A 17,781-nucleotide genomic window follows, 5' to 3' on the forward strand; every position below is an offset into this window, starting at 1 on the left:
GTGCATATATATTTATGATTTTCATTTCTTCCTCTTGGATTGTTTCCTTTATAAGGATGTAGTGACCTTCTTTGTCTCTCTTAATTAGTTTTGGTTTGAAATCCATTTGATCTTCAAATAGGATAGCTATTCCTGCTTTCTTCTTGGTCCCTGTCGCATTGAATATTGCTTTCCATCCTTTAACTTTCTGTCTGTGAGTTTCTTTTTGAATTAAATGTGTTTCTTGTATGCAGCATATTGTTGGATCTTGCTTCTTGATCCATTCTGCCAGTCTATTTCTTTTGATTGGTGAATTGAGACCATTTACATTGATGACTATAACTGATACGTGTTGGTTAATCATTGTGATGATATTTTCCTGTTATTGGGTCTTTTTGCCCCCTTTACATTTAATTTCTTGCCTCTCCTCATGGCTTCATTCTATTTGAGTTCATGGAGTTATAATCCTCCTTGTCTTTTTCTAGGATATTGTTTAGATTTTTTTAGAGTGCAAGTTTGGTATTCATGTAGTTCCCCATGTGTTCAATTGTTGTAAAAGTATCTTATTTCTCCATTCATTTTGAAAGATAGTTTTTTAGGATACCATAATCTGTGTTGGAGACTGTTTTCTTTTAGTGCTTGTAATACTATTTCACTCTAGGCTCTTTTGGAGTTGAGGGCGTGTGTTGAGAAGTTTGCTGTGATTCTGATGGTTTTTACTTTGTATGGAATTTGTTTCTTTTTTCTAATTACTTTTAATATTTTGTTCTGTTGGATTTCTGGAATCTTGACTATTATATCTTCAAATATATTTGGTGTATATTTTTTTGATCATGGCTAGTTGGAGTTTTATATGCCTCACTTACGCGTATGTCAAATTCTTTTACCCTGCTTGGGATGTTTTCTACCATTACCTCTGTGAACAATTTTTTTATGTTGTATGCACTATCTCCTTCTTTTTCATTGACTCTGGTCAATCTTATATTTTTCTTCTTTGTATCATCTAGCAGCTGGTGAGCCAAATATCTTCAGGGGAAGAAAGATAGACTTTAATAAATGGTGCTGCAACAATTGGCTTTCCACTTGCTAAAGATTAAAACTAGACCCATGTTTTTCACTATGCAGTAAACTAAAATCAAAATATAGCAATGACATAAATATTAAAATAGAAACACTTTATGTGTTGGAAGACAGAATCAGTAGAACTCTCGAAGACTTTGGGGTAGGCAATGACTTTATGAAGAAAATCTCAGTTACACTGGAACTATTACAAAAAAATCGACAACTGGAGTTTCATCTTATTAAAAAGCTGTTGTATAGCAAGAGAAAACACAGAGTGAAGAGATAACCTATTGTGCAAAAAAAAATTTTTGCTGCCTTTTCCTCAAAGGCCTGCTGTCTATAATTTATAAACAACTAAAATAGTCAGAGACCCAAATTTAAAGACCCAATCCAAAAATGGGCATCTGAAATGAATAGACACTTCTCAGACAAAGAAGGAGAAACAGCAAATAAATATCTTTTTAAAATATTCAATATCACTTGTCATTTGAGAGATGTAAATGCTGAAATTCCATCTCCAGAAAGAATGGCTATTATTAAGAATTCAAGGGCCGGGGGTTTAGCTCAGTGGTTCTGCTGCCTGCCTTACAAGCATGAGGACCCTAGTTCAATCCCTGGTACCAAAAAAAAAAACAGAAGAAAAACCCCCCAAAACCCCAATTCAACCAATAGCAAACGCTGCAGAGGTTGTGGGGGAAAAGATACATTTCTACAGTGTTTGTGAGAGTGTAGACTGATGCAACCACTGTGGAAATCAATGTGGAGATTCCTCAAAGAATTAAAACTGGAGGTTCTATTTGACCCAGCTGTTCCTCCATTGCGTATCTTCCCAAAAGAATTAAAATCATCATGCTACAGTGATATAAGAGCACCCATATTTATAGTGAGACAGTTTATAATAGCTAAATCTTAGAAACAACCCAAAATGCCCATCAACTGCTGAATCGATAAAAAGATGTTTGTTTTTAATATAATGGAGTACTACTCACCTATAGAGAAGGATAAACTTGAGACATTTAAATGGATGCACTTTGAGACTATAATTTTAAGTGAAATAAATTGGACACACATGTGTAAATATCACATTGTCTCTCTGGTGTGAGAAACTGACATGGTAAATAAGGACTAGAATGTATAATAGATAATGTGAAATAGGAAGAAATTGTTCAAAGGAAAGGGGAACTAAGAAGGAGGAGGTGAAAAGAAGGAAGGGAAAAGAAAAACATGAGAAAAGAAGGGGAAAAATAGAAGCAAATTCTTTATAAACAAAGAAGGGAAGAGAGGTTGACAGGAGAGGAGGTTATTGGAAAAAAAGTGGAATCAAAATATACCATATACAGGTACATATTCCCTATGATGAATGTGGTCATTAAGTATATTTAAATTGTACCAGTAAAACTAACTTACAAAAGACAGCATTTGTCCAATGTCAATACCAAAGTCATCACTAGTAAAGGGAATTAGAGTTCAATATCTCTAATAAAATAATGCAAAAGTCTTCAGCAAAATATTAACAAATTGAATCTATTTATGTAAAAATAAATACGCAGCATGACAATGTGAGATGTATTACAGGTATGCCTAGTTGGTTCAGCATTCAAAATTCAGTCAATTTTATTTGTGATCTAAGGAGGCTAAAATAGAAAATCATATGATTCTAACAATAGATGAAGAAAAAGCGTATGATAAAAATCATAGTCTTTCATAATATTCTCAGAAAAATGAAAATAACAAGGAATGATCTCAATTTCACGAAGAACATCTACAAAATTATATTGCTAACACCATTTTTATTGGGAGAAACTAGATTCTTTTCCTTGAAGAAAAGTAATGAAACAAGGAGGCCATGGTTCTTCATCATCATATTAGAGGTCCTAGGTAATATGATTGGACAAGAAAAGGAAATTAAAGTTTTACAGATTGGGAAAGACAAAACTCTCATTATTCAAAAATTAGCATGTTTATTAATGTAAAAAAATCCTAAAGATTTTACAGTAATGTTGCAGGATACAAAATTAATATAAAAATATTCTTTTCCTATATATCAGCAATGAATATTTGCAATTTGAAATTAGAAATCTTGCATTATTTGTATGAGCAACAAAATCTGAAATACTAAAATGTAAACCTAAAAAATAAGTATAAGAACTATGTAAGGAATAACTCTGATGAAAGGAATCAAAGAATACATAAATTGGAGATGCTGTATTTTCATGGATAAACTGAATATCATCAAGATATCAGTTCTTTCTAACTTCATTTATAGATTCAATAAATTCTAAATCAAAACTTGTAGAAATTATTTCATGAATACTGACAAACTGATTCTAATATTTATATGGAAAACACGGACCAAAATAGTCAACTCAGTACAGTAGAACAAATTATGACAAGTAATACTACTGCATCGCATAGTTTATGAGACAAATAGATCAACAATACTGGCTGGGGAATCCAGAACTAAATCCATACAAAAGTAGTGAATTAATTGTTAATGGAGCAAAGATGGTACAATAGAAAGATCATAGTCTTTTCAGTAAATCACACTGAATCAACTGTGAATCAGTACCCCAACAAACAAACAAAGAATCTGTATACAGGTCTCATAACTTTCACTCAAATTAACTCTAAATGGATCATTGACCTCGAATGAAAACTACCCTACGGTGAAATACTCTAAAATTACTATATGATAAAATATAAGCTTTAGTTATTACAAACTGTGCCACTACAAACATGGGCACACATATATTGCTGTGGTATGATTCTTTTAATTCTTTTGAGAATATACCCAGCAGGGGAATAGCTGGGTCAAATGGGACCTCTGGTCCTAGTTCTTTGAAGTATCTCCATACAAGTACCCAATGATAAATGTAAACATATTGTATACCTAAAATGTATCAATAAAAGAATTTAAGCAAAAGAAAAATATAGAAAATGCAAGTGACTTGGGTCATGACAATGTCTCTAAGTATGACCATTAAAAGAAAAATAATAAGATGAGCTTCATTAAAATTTAAACATACTTTGGAGAACACATTAGTAAAGAAATGAAAAGACATGCCATAGTGCTTGAATAACTTTTTATAAACCACATGTATGATAAAGCTGATATACCCTAAACTCAACAAAAAGGAATAAAAAATCCAATTAAAATTGAGAAGACCCGAACAGACACCTTATAAAAGAAGAGATATGGATGACAAATAAACATATGAAAATATGTTTGACATCATATGTAATTAGGGAATTATGAATTAAAACAATAATGAGATACCCATACATGTCTATTGGAATAATTGAAATTCAAAGTTTTGTCAACAATTGCTGGCAAGGATGAGGAGAAAGAATACATTTTAATTCATTGGTAGTGTGAAATGTAAAATGCTATAGCTATTTTAGAAGAAAATTTATTAATTATTACCAAACTAAACAGAGTTTTCCCTGTTTACCAAATGAATTTAAAAGGTGCTCACACAAATACCAGCACATTATAATGTATAGTAATTGTATTCATAATTGCTTAAAATTAGAAGGAAAAGTGATGTCCTGTAATAGGTGAATGGATAAACCACTGATGGCACATATATTCCATGGAACAGGATTTAGTAGTATAGACAAATGAGCTATAAAGCTTTGAAAATAATTGGATAAATTTTAAATACTGTTGCTAAGTGAAAAAAGCAGTCTGAAAATACTAAATAATGTATTATTTAAACTACATATCATCCAGGAAAAAGAAAATCTACACATACAGTGAAAAGATCAGTAGTTGTCAGAGGTTGCAGAAGAGAAGGATTAACAGGTACAGAATAGAGGATTTTTAATGTAATGAAAATAGTCTGTATGACACTGTAATAGTGGATATGTGATATATGCATTTATGAAAGCCCATAGATGTCTACAACACAGATAGTAAACTGTAATGTAAAGTGTGGAGTGTAGTTCATAAAATATTTCAATCTTATTTTCTCAATAGTGTCAATATACCACAGTAATATAACTTAAGTGGTGCAATTGTGTATGTTGGCTTAGTAGAGATATTGTATAAGGAAATTTCTGCTCATTTTTTTCTATGAACTTGATACAGCTCTAAAAATGTTACTCTAAAATTGTGTATTAATTTTTAAGAAGGAAGGGAAATTTAAGCCTAGGCAAATAAATAAATTGGGCCAGAGCAATAGAATCTAGAAAGAAGCATTATCATGTGGGAATATTAAGGTGAGTTAAAAGAGTAGAGAACTACAAAGAGTCTGGTGAAGGTAGAATTTAGAATACATATGGGAATATAATATGATATCAAAAATAGAAATATAATTATGGATGGAATCTAAGATCTTGTATGTTATTCTAAGGGGAAGTAAGTAGTTATTGGAAGTCTTTAGATTGATGTTAAAGAGTCAAAAAAAGATATAAGAAGACTAAACAGGAAGACATGGTACTGGTACTGAGGGGATTCTTTTCTGTCACTCATTGTAGAAATGCCAAAGTATTGCAAAGTTCAATATGACTTGGAAATCAAATAAATGTGAGATTTAGGAGGACAACTAGGGAATTACTGAAATTTGTACTTTTCACAGCTAGGAAGAAGTGGTGCCATAAAAATTTTTGGAGTTGTTGGACTACTAATTTGCATTAGAAAAGATGCTTTTAGTAGTTTGTGTAATGTTCTTGAAGTTGATAAGAATGAGATGACTCATTTGGTGATTTTTTAAAAAAGATTTGTCCTAATTACCATAGTATTAAAAGTCTATGTACATATCTGGCAGTAGAAGAAGTGAGCCAGATTGTTGGAGTGTTGTGTAATATTGATGGCTTTTAACTTAATGTTTTTCAGTATTGGGAAAATTTGACTTATATATTTCAACATCTGCATACCTTTTGCTTGTGAAACTCATGTGGAGTCACTGTGAATCTGGCCTATAATGTAACTATTAGCTTACATTCTCAGACATTAAAACCAATTAACATATATTTTAGATCATAATATGAAAGTGTGACTTTTAAGTCCTTCATGGCTATTTGAAATATTTGATGAATTATATTTTAAAACTGGCAGTGTGCTTATTAAATTGTTTGGAGTTTACATTTTGTTTGCATGTAAATTGGATTATAAGTAGGCATATTTCTTGATATGGCCAGATAGTGTCTGCATGATGCTGAAAATATTTGGAGAATGAAGGAATGTTTTTACATTGGTAAGGGAAGCATAAATTGAACAAAAGTTTATTTAAACATTTGAATGACAAATAGAGACACTAGTGGCTAATTTTCATGTAGGATTTGATCAGTTTGTGACTAAAATACTGTGTATACAAAGAAGAATTAAAGTTCTAGAGTATCTTGGGTTTGTAGTGTATAGAAATCTAGTGTGACATATATAATTGATCATTGATAATTATTATTATGTTGAGCATAATGTGAAGGTTTTAGGGGAAAGATAAACAATGATTAATTTAATACTTAGTATAAAATATTCCATTGTATAAGATATATGAAGGGTAAAGTATAAAATACATGTGTATCTAATTTTGCATGATTAATTGAAAACTAACATCCAATTGAAAAAGTTTAGATTCCACATATAAGTAAAAATATGTAGTATTTGTCTTACTGTGATTGTCTCATTTCACTTAGAATAATGCTGTGCAAAATGATAACTATTTGAGGGAATGTATATGTTAATTAGTTATATATACTTAGCTATTCTACATTCTATGTGTATATTAAAATATAAATTTGTATCCATAAATACATATAATTATAGTTTGTTAATTTATTTATAAATGTATACAAATAACCTAAGAGGCAACTACTTCACCAGATTGTACAGCTGATAAACGGTTAGATGAACATTATTAACACTAATAAAGACTTACTTTGGCTTTTGCTGAAGGAAAAAGTAAAATAAATAAAAATTAAATGGTGGAGAAGGACGTACTGAGTTCTGTCATAAGCATTGCATTGAAGTTTCTGTAAGTTAATAATCCCAAGAAAAATCTTTCATTGCTGATACATTTGATTTGGTAGATTTCTCCTAAAATGCATTTAGACATAGTGAGTCATAAGTGAACACTGATAAGGGAGTTTTATTGATATTCTGTTGAATTATTGAATCTTAAGGAGTAAAGAACAAATTTCTTAATTCTATTTTTTGTGTGTGTTCTACACAGAATTTAAATTTCTAGGCTTCTTTTGGTCCTCGTGTAACTCTGATAACTATATTTTGTGGTTATCTTTATCAGAAACATTGATGACATTGAACATTGAATGTGTTCTTTACTTAGTAATTTCTTTTTTTATTTAGTAATTTCTTTAAATGAAATACTTTAGTATTGTATGAGATCTGTCCTATCTAGTATATTTTATCATATTTTGTCCTTTTGCACTTCCTTGTTATGGCTTATGGCTTTAAATTAACCATCATAGTTGAAATGAAGATGTGAACCTCAAATAAATTAGCACCATTTTCACATTCTAGTTTCCATTTAAATTGGATTTCTTTTAAAGTTAAAAACCAATACGTGAGGGCTGGGGATTTAGCTCAGTGGTTTTGCCGCCTGCTGCGCAAGCGCAAGGACCCAAGTTCGATCCCGGGTACCAAAAAAAAAAAAACCAATATGTGAAACCCACTGCTAAGAGAATGAAACAGGGGGTTGGGAGAAAATTGTACTAAAAATAAGTGTTTTGAGTGTTTGTATTACTTCAATTGTTATTTTGAGTAATGAGACTTAGGTAGCCTCTGAAAACACTTCTCATATATTCTTTGTTTTCTTTATGTAGTAATTCAGGAAGCAAGAAAAAAGGAATGAGAAAAATGAGATATTATTAATAGTTGATAAGTATGTGTAGAACCCACATCAATGTTCCCCATAATAGAATTTCTGTAGCCTATAAAATTTGGAAACATTATACTCAAGAATATGTGTTAAAGATTACTGATTTCTAGGGTAATGTCCTATATAAAGCATGACTATTGTAGAAATAATTGTTAACAATGTTGTAAATTGCTATGGTTTACTTATAATCATCTGTAAAGTTAGGTTATGTTTCTATAGCCTTTGTTCAAAGATATTTCCTCTCCCAAATCCCAACCTCCTGAGGGTGAAGTAGACAACTACCTAAACTTGCTATCTTTTATATAATGACATTTCTGTGGTCACCACAAATGGAATGCTGATAATACTTGAAAGATACACTTTAAGATATTTAAACTATTTGAAAATTATTTCAACTTTCATATGAAGACATGGAATTCTTGATACTAGTCACCAATACTGATATTTATTATTAAAATGAAAAATACCATGGTTTTTTGATAGGTAATTTATTCTCTATTGACAAATACTCCACACCACAACTATACAGTCATTTTAGTGATTTATATCCAAGACAGTATAGTATATTTCAAGTATTTTATACAGTTATTTTGAAGGTTACATATTCTATATCCTTCCTCAAATCCAGATACTGTGAAAAATCAATATATTATGATGATTAAAAAGAAAATTACTTCTCAATTGTTAAATAGTGCTGTTTGCTTTAAATATTTTTATTTGTTTTTCTGGGTAAAAAGATTGCATCTTATGGCCCAATAAGACACTAGGATACAATAATATTTGATTTTAAGAAAAGGAAATAAAAATTAAGTTAGGTAACTAAAAAAAATAACTTCACAGCATCATAATGTTACAAGATTAACATGCACACTGTCTCTTTTAGGACTGGATCTGCCATTTATGATGATGCCTCATCCTCTACTTCCAGTCAGCTTACCTCCTGCATCAGTTGCCATGGCAATGAGTCAGATGAACCATCTCAATACTATTGCCAACATGGCTGCAGCCCAGATTCATAGTCCACTCTCCAGAGCTGGTGCCTCTGTTGTAAAGGTAAGAATCACTGTTAGAAAAGAACAAAGGAGTGAATTAAATATAAATATTATACCATATCAGCCACAAAGTTAGAATCTTCAGTACTAACACAAAGTTCATTAATTTGTTTGATTACTGTCCAGTATTGAGGCATTTGGTTCCTAACTAGGTCTGCCAGATTTTCTTTTTTTAAATTTTTGTTACATTTTTGTTTGTTTTATCCTATAGCTACAAATCTCACTTTAATTTTTAAATTTTTAAAATATTTATTGGTGCATATGTGTAATGTATAATGATTACATTCATCTACATTCATCATGGGGAATTGGTAAATGTACATGATATATCTTAAACCACTTTTATCCCCTTTCCTTTTCCTCCCTCGCTCTTCCTTACGTATCTTGAGTCCTTCCATATGTATGTAATACATGTTTGTAATACATAATGAACACATTGCTTATAGGAATTTGGAGCACATAGAGAACACTTAAAAATTTCTTCCTTTATAAAATCTCATTTCCCTCTCCTCCCTCCTGACTATCTCCATCTCCTGCTTCTCATCCCATATGGTAAAAGTCTATCTCATTATTTCTTATTGTTTATTTTTTGTTTTGCAATTATAAAATATTTTATTAATTTTATTGGTACATTTTAGGTATATAATATGTTGACATTCATCATTGGGAATTTGCATCTTCACATAATCTCTCTTGGTTTTTATTTTTTTCCCCATTCCCCTGTCCTCCCTTCAACCCCTCCCTCCTCCCTATTTACAAAGACTTTGTTTCAATTTTCTCCATTTTCTCATACTAATTCCTTTCCCTTCTTTCCTTTCCCCTACCCCCCCACTGCCTCTTCCCCTTTGGCATTTTCGTATTATTTCACATTATCTATTATACCTTTTAGTCCTTATTTGCACTTTCAGTTTCTCACACTAGATAAACTATTTGGTATTTACACATCTGTGTCCTATTTATTTCACTTAAGAGTATTGACTCAGTGTGCATTCATTTAGCTCTAAATGTCTCTAATCTCTCCTTCTTTATAGCTGAGTAGTACTCCATTTTATATAAAAAAAAACATTTTCTTTATCCAGTCTCCAGTTGATGGGCAATTGGGCTGTTTCCAAGTTTTAGCTACTACAAATTGTGCTGCTATGAACATGAGTGGACATATATCACTGTGGTATGATTCTTTTAATTCTTTTGGGAAGATACCCCGCAGGGGAATAGCTGGGTCAAACGGGACTTCCAATCCTAGTTCTTTGAGAAATCTCCATGCTGATTTCCACAGTGGTTGCACCAGTCTACACTCCCACCAGCAGTGGAGGAGGGTTCCTCTTTCCCCATAGCCCCGCCAGCAATTGTTGTTGGTTGATTTCATGATAGCAGCCATTCTTTCTGGGGTGAGGTGCAATCTCAGTGTTGTTTTCATTTGCATCTCTCCAATGACCAGTGATGTTGAACATTTTTTCATATGTTTATTTGCATGTCTACTTCTTTGTGTGAAAAATGTCTGTTGATTTCAGATGCCCATTTTTGGATTGGGTCTTTAAATTTGGGAGGTCTGATTTGTTTAAGTTATTTATAGATTCTAGATAGTACACCTTTTTCTGAGGAACTGTTGGTGAAAATTTTTTCCCACATTGTGGGTTGTCTCTTCACACTGTTGGTGGTTTCTCTTGCAGTGCAGAAGCTTTTTAACAAGAGATCGCAGTTTTTGGTTGTTCGTGCTAGTTAAAATCTTTTCCTAAGCCAGTGTCTTCCAGAGTTCTACCTAACCTCTGTTCCAGCCAGTTCAGGGTTTCTGTTTTAATATTTAGATCTTTAATCCATTTTGATTTTAGTTTAGTGCATGGTGAGAGATATAGGTCGAGTTTTAATCTTTGGCAAGTTGAAACCCAATTTTTCCAGCACCATTTATTAAAGAGGCTATCTTTCCTCCAGTGGGGGTGTTTGGCTCTTTTGTCTAAGATGAGGTGGCTGGGTGTGTCTGGGCTTGTTTCTGTTTTTTCTAATCTGTTCCACTGGTCCTTGGGTCTGTTTCTTTGCCAGTACCATGCTATTTGTATCACAGTAGCTTTGTAGTACAGTTTCAAGTTGGGAACTGTGATACCCCCATCTTATCTGTATTGTCTAGAATTGCTTTTGTCATTCTAGGACTTTTCTTGTTCCAAATGAATTTTTGGATTATTTTCTCAATCTGTGAAGTACGCTGCTGGAATTTCAATTGGGATTGCATGGAATCCATGTAGTAGTTTTGGAAGTATGGCCAATATCACTAGGTTTGTTCTTCCTACCCAGGAGAAAGGGATGTATTTCCATTTTCTGATATCATCTTTTATCTCTTTTTTTAGAGTCCTGTAGTTTTCAGAGTAGAGGTCTTTGATTTCTTTCATTGGGGTGATTCCTAGGTATTTCAGTTTTTTGGATGCTATTTTGAAAGGAATTGCACCATTTATCAGTGAGTCTGTTGTTTGTGTAATGAAAAGCTATTGATTCTTGTATTGACCTTTTATCCAGCTACTTTACTGAATTTGGTTATTAAGTCTAGTAGACTTCTGGTGGAGTTCTTGGGATCTTCTATATAAAGTATCATGTCATCTGCAAATAATGACAATTCGAGTTCTTCATTTCCTATCTTTATTCCTTTCATTTATTTCTCTTGTCTAATTGCTGTGTCTAATGTTTCCAAAACTATATTGAACAAGAGTGGTGATGGTGGACATCCTTGTCTTGTTCCTGATTTTAGAGTGAAGGATTTCAGTTTTTGACCATTTAGCATGATATCGGCTGTTGGTTTTTCATTGATGGCTTTTTTCAGATTGAGGTAGAAACTGTGTATTCCAATTTTTTGTAGGGTTTTTATCATAAATGTGTGTTGGATTTTGTCAAATCCTTTTTCTGCATCTATTGAGATGATCATATGTTTTTTTTCCCCTGGATCTATTAATATAGTATATTACATTTATTGATTTGCATATGTTCAACCATCCCTGAATCCCTGGGATAAATCACACTTGGTCAGGGTGTATGATCTTCTTGATGATCTTCTGCATTCTATTTGCCAGGATCTTATTAAGGATTTTTGCATCTGTGTTTATTAGTGAGCTTGGCCGATATTTCTCTTTTTCACTTGGGACTTTCTCTGCTTTGGGCATCAAGGTGATGATTGCTTCCAGGAATGATTTTGGGAGTGTTGCTACCCTTGCAATTTCATTGAAGAGTTTAAACAGTAGTGGCAGTAGATCCTCTCTAAATGTCTTGTAGAATTCAGCAGTGAAACCATTAGGACCTGGGCTCTTCTTAGTTGCTAAGTATTTAATTACATTTTCAATTTTGTTGATTGATATTGTGTCATTTAAAATTTTTAGATCATCTTTGTTCAACTTTGTTAATTCATACGTGTCTAGGAGTCTGTCCATGTCTTCTGTGTTTTCCATCTTATTGGCGTATAGGTTCTCAAAGTAGATATTGACGATCCTCTGGATTTCTGCTCGGTCCATTGTTATTTCACCTTTTTTTTATTCTTAATTGCATTGATTTGGGCCTTTTCTTTCATTTTTTTGATAAGTTTGGCTAAGGGTTTTTCAATTTTGTTTATTGTTTTGAAGAACCAACTCTTTACTTCATTGATTTTTTGTATTGTTCTTTTAGTTTCCATTGCATTGATTTCAGCTCTGATCTTTATAATTTCCTCCCTTGTATGCCCTTTGGGTTTATCCTGCTCTTATTTTGCTTGAAGCTTGAGGTTCAGCATCAGGTTGTTTTATTGAGCTTGCTCTGTTTTCCTAATATGTGTATTCACTGCTATGAATTTCCCTGGCAAGACTCTTTCATGTGTCACATAGATTCTGATATGTTGTATTGGCACTGTCATTTAATTGTAGAAACAGTCTGATTTCTTCTTTAGTTTGCTCTGTGCCCCATTGGTTTTTCTGCAGTGTAATGTTCAGTTTCCATTTTTTTAGGAAATTCTTGCAGTTTCTTTTGCTATTGATATCCAATTTCATCAAACTTTGGTCTGATAATATAGAGGGGATAACTTCAGTTGCTTTGCACTTACTTAAACAGGTTCTGTGAGCGAGTGTGTGGTCTATTTTTGTGAACAACCTGTGTGCAACCAAAAAGAATGTGTATTCTGATTTTGTGGGGTGGAACACTGTAAATATCTTTTAAGTTCATTTGTTCCAGAATTTGATAGAGTTTTAGTGTTTCATTGTTTAATTTTGTCTAGTTGATCTATTTGTGACAGTGGGGTGTTGAGGTCCCCCACTACTATTGTATTAGTGCTTATTTGATTTTCCATGTCTGCTAGTATTTGTTTTATATAGTTGGGCACACTAGTGTTTGGTGTATATATATTTATGATTGTCATCTCTTCTTCTTGGATTGTTCCCTTTACAAGGATGTAATGTCCTTCTTTGTCTCGCTTAATCAGTGTTTTTTGAAATCCATTTGATGTGCAAAGAGGATAGCTACTCCTGCTTTTTTTGGGGGGGGTGTGTGCCTGTTGCATGGAATATTGTTTTCTACCCTTTAACTTTAAGTCTCTGAGTTTTTTTTTTTAATTAAGTATGTTTCTAGTATGAAGCATATTGTTGGATCTTGCTTCTTCACCCATTCTGCCGCTCTATTTCTTTTGATTGATGAATTGAGACCATTAACATTGGTGGTTATAACTGATATGTATTGGCTTAACCTTGTCATGACTTTTTCTTTTTCATTGGATTCTCCCCCTTTGCATTTAATTTCTTGTCATGCCCTACGGTTTCATTCTTCTGGGATTCCTCGGGTTGGGATTCTCACTGTCTTTTCCTAGTATATTGAAAAAAAAATTTGAAGTGCTGGTTTGGTATTCATGGAGTTCCTCAGGTGTTCTTTGTCATGAAAGGATCTTATTTCTCCATCAATTTTGAAAGATAGTTGTGCACGGTACATTAATCTGGTTTGGAGGTTTTTTTTCCTTTAGGGCTTGAAATATGTCACTCCAAGCTCTTCTTGCCTTAGGGGTTTTTGCTGAGAAGTATGCTTTGATTCTGGACTTTCCGTTTGTATGTTGTGATTTGTTTCTTTCCTCTAACTGCTTAGAGAATTTCATTCTTCTGTTGGTTTTCTGAAATCTTAACTATTATATGCCTATGTGAAGATTTGTTTTGATTGTGTCTAGTTGGAGTTCTATTGCCTCACTTTTCTGTATGTCAAGTTCTTTTCCCCTGCTTGGAAAGTTTTCTGCCATTACTGTCAACAGTTCTTTTTTATGTCATCTGCACTCTTTCCTGTTTCTTCATTGACGCCAGTCAGTCTTACATTATTCTTCTTTGCATCGTCCAGCAGCTGCTGGATTAATTACTTGTTGTCCCTTACTATTTTTAAGAAATTTTTCTTTTCCTGATCACTGATTGCAATCCTATCTTCTATACCTGAAATTCTGTCCTCACAATTGTTGGGAGCAATGCTACATAATTCTAGGGAAAAATCATTTGAGTAGGCCTGGTTCTCAGGCCTACAGGCCAGCTATAACACTCCAAGACATAATTCCATTTTGGCCTCAGGTCACAAGAGAGATCTCAATGATCCCGTGATGCTGTAATGCTCCAGGACAAGACCACACCTGCGGGAGACACCCTGGGAAGAACCAAATCTTCATCTGCATAGTTCCTCATTGTTCTTAGATTTCCGCCGCCCCCACCCAGCCTTTTGTTACACCTTGTTTATCCCAATGTGAAGTACTGAACTCTATATTTCACTTGTTACATCTATGTCCCCATGTACTGAATAAAGGGTGCTGCAAGCTAGGGGTCTTTTGTCTTTGCCGCCTAGAGCAGCATTGATCAGACCCAAAGCTCAGCTTCTTCTCAGTCTCATTTGTCTACCTTTCCTGTAATTCACCTTGTGCTGCCATGGCTCACAGGAGACTAGGATTTACTGCAGAGGTCCTGGTAAAGTCCCCTTCCTGTTCCCTACACACAATGGTGCATTCTGCTTGTTAAAGTTTCAATTGAGTTTTTAATCTCCTGGAAATTTGCATCTGTTTTATGGATTCCGTTTGTTCCCTATGATGGGATTCTATCATGTTCCTCAGCTTCTCCATTTTTAATCTGTGTCTGACCTAGATTTATTAATCTTGTCTTGCACTATGGACACAATCTCTGTTGTTCTCTGAGAGATTATTTCTGATTTCAGTTTTTCCAGATCCTCTTTCATTTTCAGTTCAGGCTGTCCAGGTCGTTGAGTATCAGATTGTTACATCTTGTTTCCCTTTGAGGTTGCCTTAGGTGATCTGGACGTCTGGTTTTGATACTTATTTACATGTCTTTTCATTTCGACAGAAGCAGGCTGTTGTACTTTTGTTGAGGTAACTTTTTGCTCACCCAGTTGTTTTCAATTGTCAGCAAGCTACCAAGTGGTGTGTTCTCAGCTGCTCACTAGTGTACCAATTCTTGGGTTCAGAGTGGTGGCCTTCTGGATCCCTGAGCTGACCTGTTGTTTGGGTGGGGTTCTGGCTGGGGCCTGTGCACAATTGGGATGGTATCTGTGTGTGCCTCTGGTTAGGTCCTGCTGTCCTATGTAGCTGTTGTCTGGGAGGGTCTTTGGCTGGGGGCTGTGTACCCCAGTTCCGGTTGTCTGTGCAGTCTTCTGGCTAGGGTCTCCATGTCCTTACCAATGGTATCAGGGCAAACCTCTGGCTGTTGCTTGTGTGCCTGTGCAGCTCTTTTCCAGGCAGTCCCTTGGCTTGAGCCTGTGTGCCTAGGCTGCTGGCATCTAGGTGGGGCCCTGGCTGGATCTGCTTGAAGCCAGGCTGCTCTGGTCCACACCCCTGCTCTTGGGATCTGTGTGCACTTACTGATGGTATGGTATGGGCTTTCTGGCTGATGCTTATGTGCCTGTGCAGCTTTTTCTGGGCAGCCCTTTGACTTAGGCCCGTGTGCCCAGGCTGCTTGGTTTGGGTTGGGTCCCTGGCTGGGATCTGCCTGCAGACACTTGGCCCTGGTCCATACCACTTCTCTCCGGGATCTGCACGCACACTTACCAGTGGTGTGGGGTGGGCCTCTCTGTAAAATGTTTTATATTTCCCATATAAGAGAAAGCATGCCATATTTAAGCTTATGTGTCTGATTTATTATACTTAATATTATAGTCTCATGGTGCAAATGACTAAAGTTCATCATTCTTTATGGTAGAGTAGTACTCCATTGTGTCTAAATGCCACAATTTCTTTATCCATTCATCTGCTGAGGCACATATAGCCCAGTTCCTAGATTTAGCTATTATAAACTGTGCTAAATATAAACATGAGTATGACTGTATCACTGTAATACAATGTCTTTAACTCTTTTGAGAAGATACCTAGAAGTGGAATAGCTGGGTCAAGTGGAACCTATAGTTTTAGTTTTTTGATAAACTATAGTGGTTGTATGAGTTTATACTCCCACCCTAGTGTTTGTCCCAGTTTGCAATCCCACAAACAATAAAGAATGGTTTCCTTTTCCCAACATCATTGACAGTATTTATCAATGTTTGATTTCTTGAAGATAACTATTTTTTCTGGAGTAAGATGCAATCTCGGTGTTGTTTTAATTTTCAGTTGTCAAATGACCAGAGATGGTATACATTTTTAATATATTTATGAGTCATTTTTATTTCTTCATCTGAGAAGACTATTAATTTCAGATGCTATTTTTGATTGGGTCTTTTAATTTGGGAATCTAAATTATTGAGTTCTTTATATATTTAAATATTAGTTTATTGTCTGAGAAATAATTGGCAAAAATTTTCTCATTCTGTAGGTTATCTCTCCACTTTGTTGGTTGATTTCTTTGTTGTGCAGGGGCCTTTAAATTTGATATGATTCCATTTGTTGATTCTTAGTATTATTTCTTGTGTAATTAGGGTTCTATTCAGAAACTCTTTGCCTATGCATATGTCTTTAAGAGTTTTACTTATTTTTTCTTACAGCAGATTAAGTGTTTCTGTTTCAATATTTAGATCCTTGATCCAGTTTTAGTTTAGTTTAGTACATTGTGATAGATTATGGGTCTAGGTTCAATCTTCAGCATGTGGATAATTAGCTTTCCCAGCACCATTTGTTAAAGGGGCTCTCTGTCCTCCAGTGAAAATATATGGCCCCCTTTTCAAAGATAAGGCAGCAGGGTATGCCTGGATTTGTATCTGTATTCTTTATTCTGTTCTGTTTATCCACAAGTCTGTTTCTTTTTTTTTGCCAGTACCATACTGTTTTTAGCATTGTAGCTTTGTAGTATAACTTGAAATCTGAAATTGCAATGGTTCCTGTCTTGTTCTTGTTGCCCAGGAATCAATATAGTCAAAATAACCGTACTTCAAAAACTGTTATACAGACTTAACTCAATCTCAGTTAAAATACCAATAACATTCTTCAAGTAACTAGAGATAATGATCTTAAAAATGATCTCAATTTTAATTCTAGATTCCTATCTTGAAAACATGTGCACAGTGTGTGGAAAACGTGGCCAAATTAAAAACAGAAGAGTGAGAAAAAATTATCTTCACTGCTAGGATAAAATAAACACTACAAATCTTTTTGAAGTTTGAGAGGCAGTTGTGAGATATGATACACCTTAGACTTACAGTCAGACATGATCAGATTCCAGTTTTGATTATTCACTGATAAGCTGAATGATCTTGGGTATAACATTTAACATACTTGAATGTGTTTCCTCAATTCTAAAATGAAGGTCATACTAGTAAGCTATCTCATATTTTTCATTGGCTCTCTGGAGACAATTTGAGTAAAGTATGTGCAAATAACTTTGAAACATTAAACAAATAAATATAATTTTATGTTATAATTATCATCATTAGAATACTGTACAATGTTTTCAAAA

The 17,781-nt window shown here is 34.0% G+C and overlaps 1 protein-coding gene across 1 annotated transcript in view; it reads left to right on the forward strand.

Moving 5' to 3' along the window:
• The window catches only part of Dach2 (dachshund family transcription factor 2), a 764,989-nt gene that overhangs the window by 617,050 nt on the left and 130,158 nt on the right, over positions 1–17,781 (forward strand). The window contains exon 6 of the mRNA XM_087196571.1: positions 8,764–8,933. Within this exon, the coding sequence (XP_087052697.1) occupies positions 8,764–8,933 (170 nt within the window). The remainder of the gene's footprint in view (positions 1–8,763; positions 8,934–17,781) is intronic.

This window comes from Heterocephalus glaber, unplaced genomic scaffold (genome assembly GCF_053883595.1).
Source record: "Heterocephalus glaber isolate CG9 unplaced genomic scaffold, H.glaber_assembly_v1.0 deba00001613, whole genome shotgun sequence".
Lineage (NCBI taxonomy): Eukaryota > Metazoa > Chordata > Mammalia > Rodentia > Bathyergidae > Heterocephalus > Heterocephalus glaber.